At 41.4% G+C, this 19990-nt stretch overlaps 1 protein-coding gene across 5 annotated transcripts in view; it reads right to left on the minus strand.

Annotated features, from left to right (window-relative positions):
- Nucleotides 1–19990, minus strand: part of vgll4b (vestigial-like family member 4b) — a 29343-nt gene that overhangs the window by 3581 nt on the left and 5772 nt on the right. For 4 of the 5 annotated variants that reach the window (XM_088422940.1, XM_088422937.1, XM_088422938.1 and 1 more), the window contains exons 3-5: nt 8956–9175; nt 1012–1273; nt 795–912 (exon numbers count right to left, since the gene is read on the minus strand). In XM_088422940.1, coding sequence (XP_088279066.1) covers nt 795–912; nt 1012–1273; nt 8956–9175 — 600 coding nt within the window. Of the gene's footprint in view, nt 1–794; nt 913–1011; nt 1274–8955; nt 9176–13933; nt 14326–19990 lie in introns of those variants that run through there. The other variant, XM_088422939.1, reaches the window with a different exon arrangement.

The following is a 19990-nucleotide window of genomic DNA, read 5'->3' on the forward strand; positions in this document are numbered from 1 at the left end:
AAAACTCAAATTAATTTGACCGTCACTTGAAAAAGAAAAATTTGAAAGGTTGTTAAATTGTGAGGTTTTGCGCAAGGCCGGATGCTTTACAATACTACTTCAATATGCGAGGTATGCACAAGCTATGAATGTTAAGTTTACTTCGAACTGATTTCAATCGATTTTATTTTGACAAAAAATAGTAAACATTTGGCACGTTAAGAAAATATTTTGTAAGCGTGTACCATGTTTAGAACATATTCATTCATTATTTCATATTCTTTTCAATTGTTCTCAGCAAGTCACAGTGCCTCATCAGTGGTTAAAAAAAATACTAAAAACTCCTCCTTACCCTCAATGCATGCCAAGGAAGTTAAAAAAACTACTGCGTGTCATCTTTTCAACTAATTATTTTCAGAGGCAGCTTAAGCGTCATAACTTGATTTCGATTCGATAAAGCTTCGTCCAATCGTCTTCTCCCAGGAGTGTGCCACGTCATCAAAATTCGGCGCACTTATTGACATGCCGCTTAGGTCCGAATGGGTTAAGACCTCGCCGTCGTCGCCCATGCGTGTCGAAAAGGTTGAAAACAAAACGGCAATTGCCATTTGAGTATTTTCAAATAGGCGGCTTGCCCTGTTTAAACGTCTTTTTGGTTAGATTAAGCAAAAAAATAGGTATTTGTTATAGCAGCTATTGAAACCTTGATTTCTTAACACCGCGGTAAACCACCGAGAAGGTCATTGGCCCGTGCCCATAGGAGCATTCATGTATGAGCGGAGGCAATAGAAATGCGTATGTGTGCGGGCACTCACTGTGGACTCTCCTGTAGTTGTTAGTGAGGCTGGAGCAGCCATTGTGGGAAAGCGGGCAGTGTGACAGGTTACAGTTGCGGTTGTTGGCAGGGGCGCATGTGATCACTGATGGGCGATTCTGGAAAAAAAACATGGACAAACATTTTATTTCTTTTTTTTAGCTCCGCCCAAAAAAAAAGAAAGGTAACAACTCTGCCCGATGAAAACTGATCATCACCTGCTGGCGTTCGGCGACGCTGAGCGCGTGCGGCACAGCGGCCAAAGTTGCTACGCTGCTTCGTTCCGCCACGCCGCTGCTCTTGGTGAGCGCCAGAGGTTGGTCCATGGCGGCTAAACTGGCCAGGTGGTGATGGTGCTGCAGGTGGGGGTGGCCGTACAGGTGGTTGGCGTGGACGCCCAGGGCGCCGGGCACCACCACGCGCTCCATGGGACTCCGGCTCTGTTCCTTAGAGGAGCTGCGGTAATCTCCATGCGGTTTCCTAGAGCACAGAAAGACAGGAAGAGTGTCAATTTGATTTATTCACGTAAACAAGTTCATCGTTGATCATTTTATTTTATGTTTTGCAATAGCACCTAGCCCAGCTAAACACGTTGCATTATGTTGCATTCATAGAATATGATTCAATAGCAAAATCCCTTTTTTTAAAATCTATCAGCCATTTTGTCACTAGCCGTCGATTGAAAATGACCTGCTCGGGGCTAAAATAACGGCCAATCACAGCTCAACTTGAGAACAACACATGACCAAACTCAGAAAACAAGTGAGCCATGATTGGTTGTTACCTGAGCTCAGGGCGACTGTAATAATTTTTCATTGACAACATTATCAGTCAACAAGCAAGTGACAAAATGGCTGCACTCTGAGATGGATTTTACAGTTTAAAGTTCATAAAAAATATTCATCAGGATGAGGTGTTCAGATGAATGGAGCGACATAAACAACAGTGGGGTCAAATTGGGGGTTAAAAAGTACATTACGTTTCCATGCATATTTTTTTTTCATAAATTGACAAGTTTAATTGATAAAGCCACAGATTTGTTATTACGTTTGTAACCTGATTCATGACGACCTCTGGGTAAAAGATGCTAGCATTTCCTGTGGTTAACGTTCCGCATGAACTGGAATTATTTTGCGTGCATGACACTTTTCCAAAACGCGTAGGTTGTCGTAAACGTACGCCCGGTTTAAAATGCAATCGGATTGCATGCGCTTGCTCGACTTTAACAGGTAGCAATTATGTTGTTGAGTGAGTCAAATGCACTCTGCCTCAGTCAGTGTGTGTTCGCTTGTGTATTACACCCTTCCTGCAGCTCCGCTTCCCTCCTACAATTTGAGGCCCAACAAAGGGATTGGGAGTCAGCGAATTCGCTTTTACTCCCCCCCCACACACACACACACACACACACACTCGAATGTGAGGGATGCAGCTGACATACAATACAGCTGAGGGAAAAATGAATCAAAATGGAGCTCCATCTAAACACGTGACAAACATGAAAAAATGTCCTTTCACTCCAAAGCAGACAGCGCACCACTGAGGTATTTCCACAGCCACTATGTCAACGTGAATGAGAACACCGTGACTCAAGTATCACGACAATGAAAACCCTTTAAAAAAAAAAGTGTAGATGCGAATGTCAATGCTTGTAGAGGCATGTGACCAAGCAACCTGACTGCTGTCTCAAGCATCTGTACTTTACAACAGCATCTAACCACAAATAAATTGACCCCCTCCACACACACACACACACACACACAATACAAGCTGGGGACAGAGGAAGGGCTGAGGAGATGTGGGGGGGAATGGAAGGGTGCTCTTGGTGAATGGTCTGGGCTTCTACTATAAGAAAGACTTGTTTCCTTCGTTTGTGCCCAAAGACAGGCTGCCCCCCCCAATCGCTTTGTCTTGCTTGTTCTTTCACCGTCCGCTGCAAACTTCCTGAGAGATTTGGCAGCCTTCCTACAAACCACCAACACACTCTCACAAAAGCCTGACGTGGAGTTGCCATTTTCTTGCTCTGAAGTTTCATCATATAGTAACAGGATCATCATAAGAAACTAGAGCAGCGGTTCTCAAACAGGGGTACAGGTACCTGTGGGGATACCTGACATTTTAACTGGGTTTCAGCAAATCTAATTTGATGCGTTTTAATTCCATGACGAGAAAAGTCGCTGTCTTTTCAAATTAAGAACAAATCCGTTGGAACATGAAGGAACTGGTTGCTAAATTGTGTGAAAGTGACTCCTAAAGCCAGAAATAAAACAGATGTTACGCGATCTGACACCTGAAGTTGCTGAATAAAATACTTTATCATAGCTAATCGTACGCATATGCGTCCAGCGCAGCACTAAGTCATTGTTATTATTAAGTCATTATTTGTATCCTATATATATATTTTTTTTACCTTGGTGGTCAGTAAACTGAGGAGACCAGCCCCACCACCTGAGCGTTTGAATTCTTCCCAACTTCAAGCACTGCCAAAACACAAGCGAGGTCGAGCGGCCACGCCAGAGGGGCCCGGTTGCAGGCGCCAGAAAACAGAACCAATCAATGGCGGAGCAGTCAAATCCTCCGCCAAAAACCCCACCTGCTCGTTAGCCACGCCAGCCGGTCGCGACTACACGGTCAAACTTGCTTGACGAAGCCTTCTTTTGGTTTACGTATTTTTATTGAGCGCGTGTGGTGAATTTCACAGATTGGAGATTTTAATTTGGGTTGACTTGTTATGAAAATGGGAACCATGTGACTGGCACGTGATGATCAGACTTGGTTTTGAATCTCTTTTTACAAGGCTCCGGGCTTAAGCGTAGCCGGGAATTAGTGGTGGCGGCTATGGCTTGCGCTCACAGGAGGATCCCTTCATTCTAATTCCAGAGTCCAACCCTCCACCTAAAACGCATGAATGATACGCTTCCATATGACTACTGTACCGTGTTTTATTCCAGCTCTGCACCCGTCTGTCATTAAGTGCAGCCTTTTAAGCCACGCCTGTCTTCGCGTCAACCCCGGGGGTTGGGAATGGCTTGTGTCGCAAATTAGGCGAGGCCAAGATTTACATGTGTCATAAAGTCTTGCGTTCGCTTTTTGTGTCCCAAAGTTTTTTCGAGTAGAGCTCAGCGGCATCTGCTTAGAAGTTGTTGAGTCTACTTTTGTTGCTGCTTCGTTAAAGGGGAAGTTGAGTCAAAAATGTTATGTGCAATTTATCCTATGATACCCTACTAATCCAAACATTGTAATCTTGTTAATATATCAATATCTGGATATGAATTAAGCAGCAAAATCCATACATTTGAACCATCTGGAGTCTCCTTCAGCCATTTTGACGCTTGGTCTCAATTGACATCACAGTGCTTACAGCTCAGGTGACCAATCACAGCTCAGCTTTCCAACGTCGCATGACTCATAAATAATAAGATTTTTTTTTTTTTTTAACTTGACTTTCCCTTTAATGGGATGGAAGATTCTCTGCAAGTTCTGAACTCCTGTTTTCAATGCTTAACTCAGCATTATAATACTGCCTGATCAGCATGGCAGTAAACATAGCTTAGATGGTGGAATTCACAGCGTCTCTGCTGTTTTCCACCTGACGGACTTTTAATCAACAATTATTTGATTACTATTACAACCTTACAACCCAACTACAGTGAATTCTGAGCTGGTGATTAAAAAAACAAAAAAAACGCATGGATAAAAGTCTTGGGAAAGACCAATACTAAAACCTATTCAATCATACACTGGGCTTTGTTCCCCTTGAATCTTAATCCTTCATTTACCTCGACTTTTTGGACAATTCTACGCTTGGCTGTGCACAAAGCGAGGTCCATAAAAGGTATGCTTGGATGAGTTTGGTGCGGAAAAACTTGATCCCAACAACATCAAGCACTGTTGGGACGAGCGAAACCGCAGATTACAGGCCAACAGCTGGCAAGATTGGCACAAACGTTTCTCTCGTTCCGGTTAGGTGTTGCACTACTCTGTTACATCAAGAAAAATGACTACGATTTTCATTGTTTGTTCCTGTATTTTGGTTCACTCGCTTGACTTTAAAAATGAACTTGCAGGGGGGAGGGAAAATAAACACTTCTGCAGGAAAGCCCTCCCTATAAATCTTAAAACTGGGCAGATGTTGATATCCTCCAAGAGATCCATGGAGACGAGTAGAGAGGGAATGACACACACAGGAAACATCTGGGAAGAATCAGCATGTAGAGAAAAGACAAAAAAGAAAAAAAAGCTGAAAGAGGGGGCGGATGAAGGCGCAACCGCAGGTTACAACCAGGCCCAAGCTCTGCGCGAAGCCACAGAATGGAAATATACAAACATATATATATAGAAAGTCGGCCACAATCCTTATCCCGAATATGTGTTTTACACCCAAATGCAGCTTACTTTCCAAGCTTCAGGCGGATGTTAAAAACGGTATGTTGATAGAAAAAAAACAAAACAAAAACAACATGACTGACAGTAGTTTTTTAGTTTGCTTCCATTCTGGCAAAAACAATGTTATATATAGAGACAATATGAACGTTTCATTAGTCCAGCCAGCCTTTAACACCGTTCTTGATCCCACTCAAGTTGCAGCTGTGTAACATCTCCGCACATTTTCAACCAATAAGAATCAAACATGTGTTTGCCAGCTTAGCGACTGCAAAACATCCTTTGTAAGACTGGGACAGATCAGAGACAGGAACCCCAAGTGGAGTGCACAGGGAACAACGTGTGATTGCATGAACACATACTCAATTAAAAGGGGGGAAAAAAAAAAGAACCCACATGCTTTGAAGCAACTTTGATCATACATTCACGCGCGCGCACATGCACACACGTTTGCATGGCTGTACTTGTGAGAATATACACTGAGATCATGCATTTCCTAACTTAACCGTAACTATCAGAAATAAACCTACACCTAACAGCAAGTTTTGACTCTCAAAAAGAGGCCGAAACAAGTGAGGACTTGCCTAAATGTCCTCAATTTTCCAAAATGCCTTCACTAAGTAGTTAGAAAACTCAAAATCGGTTCTGACAAGTATAGCCGTACAAGAGCGCACACACAAGCACACACACACATGTTTGTACGGCTGTAGTTATGGGGACATTCATTGACGTCATGCTTATCCTAGCTCTTGACCTTTACCATAACCATCGGAAATGGTTGCCCAATCCTTACCCTAACCAACTCAATTCAAAGTTATACTCTAAAAGCAACTCTTACCCCTCAAAAAGAGGTCCGAATAAGTACGGACCAGCCTAAATGTTCTCACTATGTTGGTAGAAACCTTCTCAAAGGACAATTGAGCATTAGAAAGAAGTCCAATTTCAGGCCTGTGAAGCTGCATGACCAACAACAAGAAACGCTTCCTACAACATAGGACAACTTTTGCTGAGGGCTCTCAATTCAAAGCTCATGGGGGGTCCAGCTCTTATTTGAAAACAGACAAGAAGCAATCGCAATGGGGACTTTTACACCGGAGGGTTTCTAACTGCTGAGTGGCAGCCAGGAGGGCAGGCAGCGGCAAGCTTCCAGCCCGCAGGCTCCAGTGAATGGGATAAGGCTTCTTTGTTCCAGACTCCGCCTGCCTCCTCCTACATGCAAGACCACTACATGTGGATGCTTAGAATCCTTAAAAAAAAAAAAAAGACGGAACAGATTTTGTTCGAATGCGCAACTCCAAACAATCAGCATGGTTAAAACTCCAATGTGGATTTTCAGCTTTTAAATGGGTTCCAATAAATTAAAAGAAAATAACAGCAGTGGCATAACAGTAAAAACAAACAATTCAGCCTTTATCTGTCTTTTGAGTAGCGTGTGTAAAAGCAGCTGGAGTTTGTTCAGACACTTTAGCTTTGTTCTCACACCAAAGTCTGACTCCCCCCGACGCTTGTTGGGATTGGACAACAAAAGGACAGGCGACCTTGTATGGCGCCGCCCCTGAGCGAAGGTGTCAGGTGTCTGTCTGCATCGATGGGGTGACTAATACTGTCTGCCCTTTAGAAAAGTGTGGGTACAGTAGTGTGCTTGTGCACGGAAGACCACTTTTAGAAAGTAGTCTGTGGACAAGCATTTTGATTAGACAGAAGAACACTGTTGTGAATTTAGGGAAACCCTATCTTGGGAAGCCTTTGGTGAAAATGCCAAGGTAAGAAGGAAAAAAAAAAATCGAAATAAAATGTTTGGACGTACTTCGGAGACCCGGCAGTAGCCAAATAGCTTTAGGGTCATTCTTTAAAAAGAAATGAAAAAGATAAAGACCTCAATAACACTGGAAGCACTTCCCTGTTGTTGAATATGCTATTAGCGGGGAATGGGTGCCGTGCAAGCCCATGAATAGTGAAAATCTGCATTTAACTCACACCTGTTGGATTGCATTGGGAGGAAACAAATGCTATATTTTTCATTAAATCAACTATTTAATCAATAATCTGTATCTGTAAAAAAAGAATCCTAATTAGTCGGGCCTTACACTAATCAGTCACTTTCGGTTTAAGATCGAATTCGACACCAACGTGGCCTTTTTTACTATTTGTAAATGTTATAAAAATAAACCGTTAATGGGATAAAACAAAAACACAAAGTAGAATGTGAAGTCCCGACAACGATGAGCGGGAAAACACGATGACTGAGCACAAATGTCAAGTTGCACAAGCTAATCCTTTGTTATGCGAGTGCAGTCACAAGACCAGGAAAAAAAAAGATCTTTTTCTCATGCCCACCAATGAGCAACAAAGCTCGACCTGACATTAAAACGAAATATGTTTGCCGTTATTTACGTCTTATCTAAAATATCTGAACAGCAATACGGAGGACTGAAATTAACGTTCTGCATTTCAGCATTTGGAGGACTTTCTTTGCATAAGTGGACCGGTATCCATCGTCAAGGACGGCCATTAGCAGCGATGTGCAATCTCCTCCACAAAATGTGTTTACTAAGAAGCAGCAAGCATGAAACGCGGCACAGTTCGAGCCATCCACTCTCTGACATCGCTGCAATAAATAACTATGGCTGTGGTCCCATGACTGAGTCCAGAGCGCCGGCTCTGCTGCCCCCTCGCCTCCAGAATCTCTGGAATCTGCGCATGACGAAATGTGGGGAAAGTGGGCCATGTAAGTGGCAGTGAGTTTCTAGGATTTAATAGTTCGAAGCAAAACAAAGTTCAAATGGTGCAGCACTTCTCAGGCAAAAAGGATACTATGTGGTGGTGGTGTGTTTGTGTATATATATGGGGGGGGGTCCGTTTTTTTACCTTTAGCCATTTTCAGCAGTAATACGTTAACTTTCTTGTCTATAATTTGTTTTGGAAAAAAGCAATACCTTTGAAAACACGCAAAATAACAATGTACTAAAAGCTCAGGTAACAAACAATCACAGCTCAACTTGCGAACGTGATTGGCTGTTAATGAGCCCAAAGCAACTGTGATGTCATTTTAAGTTGACAGCAAGTGGCAAAATGGCTGTCCCGTGAGATGGGTGAAAAGTGATGCACCAAATTTTCAGCCATTGCAAATTTTCAGACAAAAAGGGCTGATAGACTATATAAAAGAAGAAAAATAGGGCTGAAAACGGATGTTATGATGACACAAAAACCAGCAAGCTTATGTCAAAATCTACAGTACTGTCAAACATTTCACTGGGTAGAGAAAAAAACACTGCCGAGCTTCCACATTTACTGGGACGGCAGGCATGCCAAAAAAAGACCTACCGGGGTAGACGAACAAGATCACAGGCCGCCGTGTCGCAGACTAGCTTCCAAATAAACAAACCCAATAATACATGGACGTTGATACAATAGCCAGGAAAGATTTTGGCGAGATGCGAAGAAAGCTATTGAAAGAAGGGTTACAAGCAAACATTTTCACTTTGGTGCATCCCGAATAAAATCTTTTTAAATAGGTTTCTATTGCTGAAAATGGCTAAATAGGTTTAGGGTCACTATCTACAAAATTACTCTTAACATTCAAATAAATAAATGGCAATTGACTCAACGCCTATCCCTAGAATTGTTTTGAATCTAATATTTGAGTTGACTTTTTAGTACCTGTCGGTAGGTAAATAAAAAAAAAAAAAACTGTAATGCCCACAACAAAACTGAATACTGGATTCATCACCAAAGGGAAAACAATTTTTGCACAGCACGGCATCTTCACACGGTGTACTCACAACTGCGTGGCAAAAAGGCGGCTCATCTTGGCCACATGCTCATTATCGTCCATGTCGCTATCCCCCTGCTCCCCGCTCAGCTTCCTCTTGGTGGGGCTAATAGGCGGCGGACCCGTCCTGTGGCTGGAGATGGATGACGAAGAGGAGGAGGAAGAGGAGGAAGAAGACGAGGATAGGGACAGGGACTGCAGTCGGGGGTCTCCTCGCAAGGCTGCTTCTCCTAAGAAAAGGGGGACACAGAGAACCCTGAGTTTTGAGGAAAATTAGTAGTCCCAAACGTCTTTCTGCCATTTACAGCACGGTAAGTGTTTAGGCAACAGTTGTGTTGACTTGGTTTGCTCCTCCAGAATTAGCAGCGGACTATCTGTTTTGGAAACCTGTGGACAGGTTCTGTGTGCACTTCTCTGCCTGACTGAGTCCCACCCCCACCCCCACCCAGCTATGTCCCGGTCCACAAGGCCTACAGAGTAGCCAGTGAGTGGGAGCAAAGAGACAGGAAAAAGAGGGAAAAGTACCACTGGCTCCATCTCAGCTCGGGGACTTTCCACTGCTTTGGATTCATGCATCTGCCTAAATTTTCCCAAACAAAACATAAAAGCTGAAGAAAAAGCCAGTTCCAGCTCAAAACGCTCCATAACTACTCCCAAAACGGAGAAAAACAACAAGATTGTTGCTAGCAAACTCCCGATGGGTTACAAAATTAAACGGGAGCAGCTTTCATGCGGAGATCCTGTGGAATTGCAGTCCACACAGAACCCAGCAAAACCTTTCACACAGCACAGCTTGGTGTCAGATACTCAAGTTAGATGACACCATTTGCATTGAAAACTGCTAGGGTGACTTTCTCCTCCGAAGTGAACAATTTTCAACTCGTACCTTGAATGATTAGCTTAAAAGCATAATTTGTTCATTAAATGATTAGCCTTGTTAAATCAATTGTTTTTTCTCTTCTGAAACCATAAAGAAAAAAACGATTTTGACATGTTTTTACTCTTAGGCTAATGAAATCTCAAAACAGCTAATCATATTTGCAGTTTACAACTCTTAATGAAACTTGAAGTGACTAACATCAATTTTAGCTAATCACATCATATTTTATTACAGGAAAAAGTGGTTATTCCAAGTAAGCCAAATAACATGGAAAGTGGGCACATGTGTTGCAACCCAAACACTGCCACCCCCGGCCCCACTCCTTATGGCATGCTCCTGCTTGCCCCACTATGCGCCATGGCAACAGGGATGACATCATGATATTTGGCTGGCCACATAGGTGGCAATAAAAAGGAGGCGGCTTCTGACAAGTCATTGTCCAATCAGGGCACAATATATTTTGGGGTAATCGTAGGTGGGGCACAATGTTTGGATAGGCTCATGTTTCCGACCCAAATTAATTCAAGACACTAGACACAACAGAGTGGACCCTCAAACGTAGAACGGTCTGTTCAGTGCTGTCCGCTGACTTCCAAGTTGTCCTAATTGACCAACAGCGATTCCATAGGGTAAAACACACGTAAAGTGAATTCATTTACCGAGGCCATTATCAAGCCTTCAATACATACTATACTATTCAGAGCAGCCACACACAACGCATGATGTCACAGAGTAACTTCCGGTTCCAGTTCTCAGCTTTCGACTAAGGTTATCGAACAGTTCTACGATTCGAATTGCCATCATCACCGACAATCAACAATATCTGTGAATTTGAGGTTGCTTGGGACCTGGTCCGGTTAGCAGTTGGCTGCTAAGGCTAACAGTTAGCTGCTCTGCATGTTGACCATTGAGTCAGTGTTGTAGCTGATGAATAATATTCTTACTACTTTTTTTTTTTAATGGATTGTTTAATAAACCGCAAAAACAGCAGTAAATCTTTGACACACCTGTGGAGGCATTAAAATATGTTCTATCAGAATTGGGTTTGAACAGAAATAGGTTACATTAACTAGGCTAAAATTGATTCCTTTTGTTGGCGATTGTAGCTATGCTGTTGTGGAATTAAGAGTTAATCAACAAATTGTTTCAGCCCTAATGACTACCGTCACAGTTTATATGATACAGTGTGAACACAAGTTTTGTTTGACTTTGATATGCATATTTTTTACCAGAAACTTTTGACTGATTGCTTAGGTTAAATAGCATCCAAAGCTGTATTTTATGGTTGTTCGACAGGCGCACAGATGACACACGCAATTTGTAAATGTGACCATATGCGCGACACGACTTCCTCTTGTGCACATCTCTTCTTCATACGTCTAATTAGGAACTTCAAAAAGATGGCGACAGGATGAGAAATGCTCTTGAGTGGAAGTCAAAACTCCTCTCCTCTCTCATTTGATAGGGCCCGCATGATCAAAGTCTATTTCTCTTGACAGAACTTCAAACATCTTGAAATCTGGTTGAGATTAGATTACAAACGGAGGTGAACTCGCGCTCTCTCTCTTTCCCGCTTTCTTTCCCCCTCAAGACACTCCAAGATGAGCCCAAGCTTGCCTTGTTATCTCTGCTTAGTCCTAGGGTGATGCTTTTATCTCACTCATCACTTCTCAGGAAATCTAACACAAATCAATAAAAAAGACTTCACAGATGTGCTTTGGAAAGTTCAACATTAGTTGGATGCGGGAGAGGGACACTGACAAAGTTTTTTGCGAGGAAAATCCACTGAAAAGTGTTATGAAAGCAACAAAACAATAATAAAAAAGGATATAATCAGTAGCTATTTTTTAAAAGTTAGTGTTCTCGCTCACAAATCTATTTTTCTCTGAACATAAGGAAGCTATAGTACTAAAACCCATCCCAATCTTCATTCATTATACTTGTGTTGTGCTTATTGTTTTCCATACATAATAGCGTGAGGGATGCACACAAACAAGCTTGAGGAACCCTTCATAAGTGCCAGTATACAGCCAAAAGCTTCCAAATGATCTCCATATTAAAGTGTGTAAAGCAAGGTAACACGTAGGCAGCACAAGGAGAGCATCAGGATTCCCCTCACCACCTTGTTGTGAGCGTGTCTGGACACGTACGCCTCTTCTTTCACTTTTCCAACTGATTATCTCTTTCCTTGCATCTTTTTGTGTTTCTTATCACAAGGTGCATGTTCTGCTTAGTCAGCTAAAAACAACCAAAACAAATAGAACCAAATCAACTGACTAGCTGCCGGCAATAAATAAAAACATTTGTGTGTGAATAATCACGTGAGACACACGGAGGAAAGGCAAAAAAAAAACACACACCAAAGCGTCTCCTCCTCTCTCTTCAAGTGGTGTAATTGGATAGATGACGTGAAACCCGAGAATGGAGAGAACACTGCGAAACCTTCTGTTTGGATTCATTCCTGGGACAGTGGCACTTTTATCCTTTTTACTTTTTACAGGGTGGAAGAATAAGCTATGACAAGCCTGAAAGCTAATACGTATTTCATAGGACATCTGTACCACTCCATGAGTTGCTCGTTGACTTCTGAGTTGTTGTCATTGTTAAAAAGCAATACCAAAAAAAAAAAAAGACCTTAACCACTGTGCGATAATGCTCAACTTAAAACTACTCACAATTTGATGCATGAGAGAAAACAGTTGGTGGGTTTAATTTCTTAGTTCGAGTTAGTCATGTTTGTGTGCTTCTTAAAATGACAAGTAATATTTCATGAATCAATCATATTGCTTAATTTAGTACTGAGCAGCCAGACATTTTCCCATATCACGGTGACTTCCATGTCCTGTTTTATGGAAATGGGCCAAAGCACAACCTGACAAGCTGCCTGATATATAGGTAAGTGATGATTAAGTAATAAATAAATGCTTAAAAAAAACAAAAGACGTTTCTGTATTCACGAGTGACTGTCACATTTGCTGGAAATGCTGCAAGTTTGCAACAAGGTTTTGCCTAATTAGCGTACGTGCTAATCTCCAAGATGCTTTTTAGCTACATGCTTTCAATAGTGGATGTACTGCTACAAGTTTATCTTATGAAATCAAACGTAGAACTTAGCAATATCTTTGTTAGAGCGCAACAGTCTGAGGAAAAATAACACAAGTTTGTGGATTGCAATTTGAATCTGCCCCAAGGCAAGCTACTTACATTTGTAAGACTTCAATACACCTTAATTCTTTGTGTACTAATGTTCACATTCTTTTAACAGGCCAAATAAACAAAACCAAAGAGCTTCTCAGTTAGGTAACTTGTGCTCATGCAAGTTAGTGTAATACAATCGGTGTATACACATGGTGAAAACAACAACCCCATAATGTATCGATTATCTGGGCGTCAATCAAATATCAACCAGGCGGCGGTGGATTATTTAATTTCACACAAAAAAAATTACTGCAAATAATTCAAATGCATAGTGAAAGGTTAAACAGGTCCCTGCCTTCCAAAAGGTGTATATTTATTAACCTTTGCGTCACCTTTTGTGATGTAATTAATAAGAAAAATTAATAATTTCTCCAGTTCCTACTTTAACGTTTTACTGCAACAATAAGATTTGAAAACGATCCAACAACTGAAGCTAAGTTTAATAAGTCGCTTGTGCCGCGACTATTATCAAAATAGCGCTTTCAGTTGCCATTGTGGAGGGAGAGGGTGTGAACAATTAAGACAAATGTCAGCAGTGAATAAGTTAAAAGAAGTGGCTCAAATTAAGACAATACAACGCGACAAAAAAAAGAAACGCAGGCATGCGAACGCCTTTTTACCAATTAGCCCAAATGACACGAGAAGCTAACGTTAGCTACGTAGCTGACGGCGCCATGCTGGATGAAATGTACGCTTATTTCGCAACGTTAGAATAGTTTGAACGTCATTACGCTGTTATTAAACAATATTGCGTTTCTACAAACAGCAGCCAACCGCAACAGCGAACTTTTGAAAATGCAAGTAGAACGATAACAGGCTGGGGGTAAAAGATGAGTAAAAAACCTTTTGAAAGTTGTAAAAACAAGCAGAATACGATCGGTAAAATTCACCGCCCGCCTCCCAAGTTTACCTTCGTAGCAGAGTATGCCAATGTTGTTGTTCATCTTGTCCAAGTACTGGAAATTCAACAGATCCATTTTCGTTAGTAGCATTTATCGCCCCGTTTTTTTCCTCCCCCTTAGCGACAACAACAAAAATAAGTCAAGTTGATGATTTTTTTCTCCCTTTTTTTCAGGCGACGGCTAAGTTAAAAGGCCCAGCCTCCCAACTTTTGTCTCCGCAGAAAACAAACCAAAAACCCCGAAACAGACGGGGAAAAAAATACTTGGAGAAAAACTGAGTTTGGAGGAAAATTTAGCAAAGGCGTGCAATTGTAACAGCGAAGTAGCGCCAGTTCTGCTCACAGCCAGCTGTAAGTAGACTGCACTGACACGCAGGCTATGTCGGGTATGACTCCAATGCTGCAACAGCTCCCGCACACACAAGTGGATGGAGCCTCCGTTTGTGACGTCACCCCGCTCGGAAGTACACGACGGGGGTACGTTCTTCTATTGGACAGCAGGTGGCGACAACGCTTAAAAAAACAATACAGTATACTATATGTGGAGGTGTACTCAGAGGGGGGAAAATATGGGGAGGGCGAGTTAATGCATCAATTTTCTATGACACTTGGAATGCTTTGTAAATTCATAGTTTGTTCCCTTTGGATCGCTTAACAACTTTATTTTGGTTGCTGTGGATTCTTTTTAAAGTTCTAGGATTATTTGCCCATGAATCTTCAGTGTACTTATTGTAGTGTACGGTTTTTGGAATTTGGGAGTAAACCAGACATATCTGACGAAAAACAACAACAACAACACAGAAACAAAGGCCAAATCCGTTATTCAAACTCTGTACATCAAAACTGTGATGCCGTAAACGTAGCGGTGCCGGGTCTATTAGTTTTCTGTTCCGCCATTCAGAGGCACTGGGCATGCTTGCTAAATCCCCGGAGGGCCTCAAATCTCAGGGATGTTTTATGCACCAGATCAGCCTCTCCAAACGTTTCCCAAGAGAAACGGGGCGTTCGCAAACCGCAGTAATCCAGTAGCAAACTGAACAGGGAGTGCGTGTGTAGAGGGGGAGTACAACAGCTACATAAAACCTGAATCATGTCAAATATGATGATGTAAGGGGGGCGCATATGGCAAATAAAACAATGATAGTCTGTGCTTTTTCTCACCCCTGGCATGGGGTAAGGTGATTTGTATTGATTCGGTTATGTTCGATCAGTTCGATCAGAAAACAGAAGACTTATGAGATAGTTTCAAGAAGTTATGAACAGAAATTACGAACAAAAGAATATTGACGATTAAATGTTAATTTTGCATAATGGCAATGCCAAAGAAAGTTGATTGGATGCAAGCATGCAAAGCAATTTCTTTTAAGTATGTATGTCTGCTGCCCTCTAGGGGACATAATCAAAATCTGCTCACAACAAGAGTAAATGAGGCCTAAATCATCCATCCATCCATCCATCCATCCATCCATCCATCCATCCATCCATCCATCCATCCATCCATCCATCCATCCATTTTCTATCGCCGCTTGCTGGTGCCTACCCCAGCTGACTTCGGGCAGTAGGCAGGGGACACCCTGAACTGGTTGCCAGCCATATGCAGGACACACCAGGACGAGTGACCATTCATGCACCCAAATCACACATAAGGACGATACACTTGCCATGCGTGTTTTTGGAATGTGGGAGGAAGCCGGAGTGCCCAGAAAAAACCCACGCGGGCTCAGGGAGCATATGCAAACTCCCCACAGGAAGGCCGGAGCCAGCTGCTATTGAACTCAGCTCCGTTAATTGTGGGGCGGACGTGCTAACCACTCATCCACCAAGCTGCCCGCATATTTAATTTATAACAAAACAAAACAAAATAGAGTATGAATTGGTTTGAAAAATAAAACAAATCCTATGACAGCATAGTGACACTCATAAAAACAGAACTTTTGAGTGTGATTGTGTTTAGTAATACTGACCAGGAGGAGTCTTGAAACCTAAAATAAAATAAATCTTTTTTTTTTGGAGGGGGGGGGGGGCATTTTACTTAAAAGCCTTATTATCAAGCTCTAGTAAAGTCTACCAACTGTTTCAAGTCATTATTATTCCATGACAACTTTAATATCCTGTTCCAGACTGTACAGCAAACCGACAACAAACACAAATTTATTCTATAGCCTACTCAATAAACACTCCATTTAACACTTCCTCTTTGTTCTCTTACACACACAAACATGCCACAAGCCCCTCTTTGCTCCCTCTCCCGTTGCCTTCCCCAATCGAGAGAGCTCAACATTAGCATTAGCTTCTTGGAGCCTCATTGTGTCCACTTTCACACACTCTCATAGCCTCAGTTAGAACAGAGGGCTTCTTTCACCGCCTTACAGCTGCAAAGTACTGCGTTTTGTGACACTGGTTGACTTCCAAGTCGTTCTCATTTCAAAATAACTCCTGAGCACAAAAACAGCGAATCTCTGAGGATTCGTTCCAATCTTTAACAAAACAAAGAAAAAAAAAAGGTTTTAGCACCTGCTTGGTATGTTGTGTAATAAATTCCATTTCTGGTTTTATGGTTATCATCACGTTTCCACTTTACCATCACTGATGCCTTTTTGTTTTGTGATGTAACATAGAAGACAATACATCAAACTTATTACTAATATGTTATGCTTTTTTAGTTTTTTTGTTTTTTTTTTCTCCAAATTGCACCACTTTTGGAGCAGGCGTGCACTCTCATCATGATATTAGCCCATTGAATGTTCTGCCTCCTTCTCTGTCAGGACATGGCATTGAAAGGCTTACATGTTGTGACTCAGGTCCAGGCATTTCTCTTACTTGCCAAGAAGTGGGTGCATTTGGAGATCAGCCCAACAAAGACTCACCGGTGAGTCGTCCTCATGCTTTATTAACATGCTGTGACAGGTTGAATCAAACAGTAAGAACACAGAGCTTATAGTGTTTTTGCTGATTCTTCAAACAGTGTTAATACATTTAAGGAGAGTAAAGATGAACCCATTATGCATGAATCCAGTGCATCTGGAAAGTTTTCAGCTTTGAGCGGGTCAATTCTCAGTGAGACACCCTTTGTTTACCTAGTGACATCATGACTTAAACACGCCACTCTACAGGTTGTCATGTCAGCATTCCCTATCAAAGTGACACCTTAGAAGAAACATTGTCGGTGAAAATCATTTCATTACACAACACAGTGTTAGTAATTAAAGGGCTTGATTCCAAATTTAAAAGTCGCCTTTGATTTTTGCGCATCAGTCAAGGAGAAACATGTCAGACTGACATTCATATGGACGTAAGCGGACACGGCTGCAACAGGACACCGACACCATGAAGGTGGGCAGTAAGGAAATATCAGGTTGTGCCACCAAAACAATGACAACAGATGCTGTACTGTCATTTTCTACTCTTTCTTCTCCAAGTGTTCAATGGTGACACCCTAGATTAATATATATATATATATATATATATATATATATATATATATATATATATATATATATATATATATATATATATATATATATATATATATATATATATATATATATGTAAAATTTTACTCCATGCTTCACCTTTTCTGTTTCTCCTCAAAGTCCAAAGTTCATGATTTGTTCTGTGAGAAACATGGAAGAGCTGTTTCATTGCATTCTGTGTGACTATGGAGAGGGCAATCAAAAAGAGAGGAATGTCAAGTATGTGTGGTCAGCACAGTCCTGAGAGAAGGTTCCTAGACTGCTAAGTTGGTATGAGGCAGCCCTTGCTTGGCATTTACAGAGAAGGCATCTCAGAAAAATGAAAATTAATCCACTCTAGCTCCTACATGGGTCAAAATGCGAGAGACCTGAGCACCGTTTTGGAATGCAAGAATTGCTGACATAAGCATAAATGAATGAGCGCACACATAATACATGGGTCAGTTGTATTTAACCTCGTGACAGAGACTCTAACACGCCACCTTTCCGGCTCCTCGGCTGCCCACTCATCCATGAAAGAAACAGTGATACAAGTGAAGTCTCTATGAGGAGAGGAGTGAATATAAGACAATAAAGCAACTGAATGTGAGTGACACTATTCAAACTCTCTGTGCTCCTATGACCTGCAAAGATGACCCATCTTTGGTCTGCTATAATCATTGAAATTTGATTTACTTCACACGGCCATTAGGCTATTCGTACCAGAAGCTTTTTTGAGATTTTATTTCTGTGGTTGTACTATGTCATTTACTGGCACATCCCTTTACTAAGTCACTGCCGTTCTCTATTTAATCATTAATTGATGCCTCCTCATTTAAATACAATGAGGCCCATCAATTACCTTTTAAGCTGTTCTCATGTATCTCTGAAAAACTTTCACCAAAATACACTAATGATAAATAATTAAAGTACAGTAAACACCCAATTGTGACTGGTTGAGTTTTATCTTTGTATTTTTGTATATTTACCAAGGTTTCTGATTACTTTAGTGGCTATTTTTCAAAAACAGTGATTAGAAAAAAAAGCAAGTTTTTGTGATGCTTTCTCATTGAAGTTGATAATCCATTCATTTCTAAAGTGCATATGAGTCTCGGAAGTAAATATCAGTAAATATCTCGTTTGTGTAGTCTGACGTAAGTAGTATTCTTTGTGTCGAATCAAAATAAAACATTGGCAAACATCTACAAATAATAAAGTCTTTGCTCTTTTTTTCTGATTTAAAAGGCCAAACCAGTAATTGAATCTTATGGCATTTATGTTTGGCATTTTCTGCACTACCCGTATAAAATAATGCCCCGTATTTGAATAAAACAATGCAAATGATTTTTTTTTTTTAAATCATTCATTGATTAATTGACCTGGCAACCAGTCAAGTGTGTCCTCCGCGTACTGGCCGAAGACTGCTGGGAAAGACACCAGCAAGCCAGCAACCCGAGTGAGAATACACGGCTATAGAAAATGGATGGATGATTAATAGACAGAATGGATTATTAAGCTGCAACCTTGACTCACAAGCTGAGAACCTCAATGCGGGAGATGATATTTTGTAAATCGTCTGAATGTGAGGTTTCTGTTTGGTGAAATTCAGAGCAGCTCACCCACAGACACATTTTGTATTGCACTGTACACTATCGCATGTATTGTCTGACAGCATTCCAAGTAATTTGCCTATTAAATAAATGACGCATCGGAGCTCGGGTCTACCAATGTGGCATGCCGCTGAACAGAACAAAAGAAAAAGGCCAGAGATGTAACACAAAGTTAATGTTTAAGTGCAATGATTGTGACTTTGTAAACGACCGGTGACCTACTTATCAATGAATAATGCTTTATTCTCCTGATAAAAGCAGTGCTGATTGTAGTAAGATTTATTCTTGACACACTATGAGGCGATAGCTTAAAACCATGACCGACTCAAATGATTAAATGCTGTTCAGTTTCTTGAACTGTCATATTATGTCAGGTGGTCACAGTATCTTGAAGCAATGGCAGAAACTAGTTAATTTGTCAATTATTAGGCAGCAAAAGACAACTAGTTAAAAAAATGCCTGATGTTAAAAATGCCTTCTCAAGGCAGGCAAGGAAAAATCGGATATTTGCCGCTTATCTACCTTATGCTCCCGCTATTGTCCACCTGTTTAGAACCTGACTGGGTCATGTTACGCAGGTTGAATCAACAGGCCGCAGGGCAGCAAGAAACACCAAAACACACCCAGCCCAACCCTACCCTCTTCCACTCACACACACAACTTCAGTCAAATAACCTGCCATCCTGGTGGTGAAGTTTAGACAAAGTTCCATCACGCTGCATCTCAAATTTCACTTTGCGTTGCCCTCCGGCAAGCTTCGGCTAGTTTCGACTGACAGCATTTTAAAACGTTTAAAATATTACTACACACTAGGACAAAGATGTGTGCCAGCCAGTCATTGTCCTAGTTAGCTTATGACTACCTAAACCAGGTTAGGCTAACAAACAATTTCTAGCAGATCTACCACCCCACAAGCGAAAGCACATCAAATCTGCTAATGTTTGAACAACCCGTGTAAATAAAGGAGGGAATGAGACACTGTGTTTTATTACTCTCGCTCAATA

Source organism: Hippichthys cyanospilos, chromosome 9 (genome assembly GCF_059441005.1).
Source record: "Hippichthys cyanospilos isolate Australia breed blue-spotted pipefish chromosome 9, RoL_Hcya_1.0, whole genome shotgun sequence".
In the NCBI taxonomy this organism is placed as follows: Eukaryota; Metazoa; Chordata; class Actinopteri; order Syngnathiformes; family Syngnathidae; genus Hippichthys; species Hippichthys cyanospilos.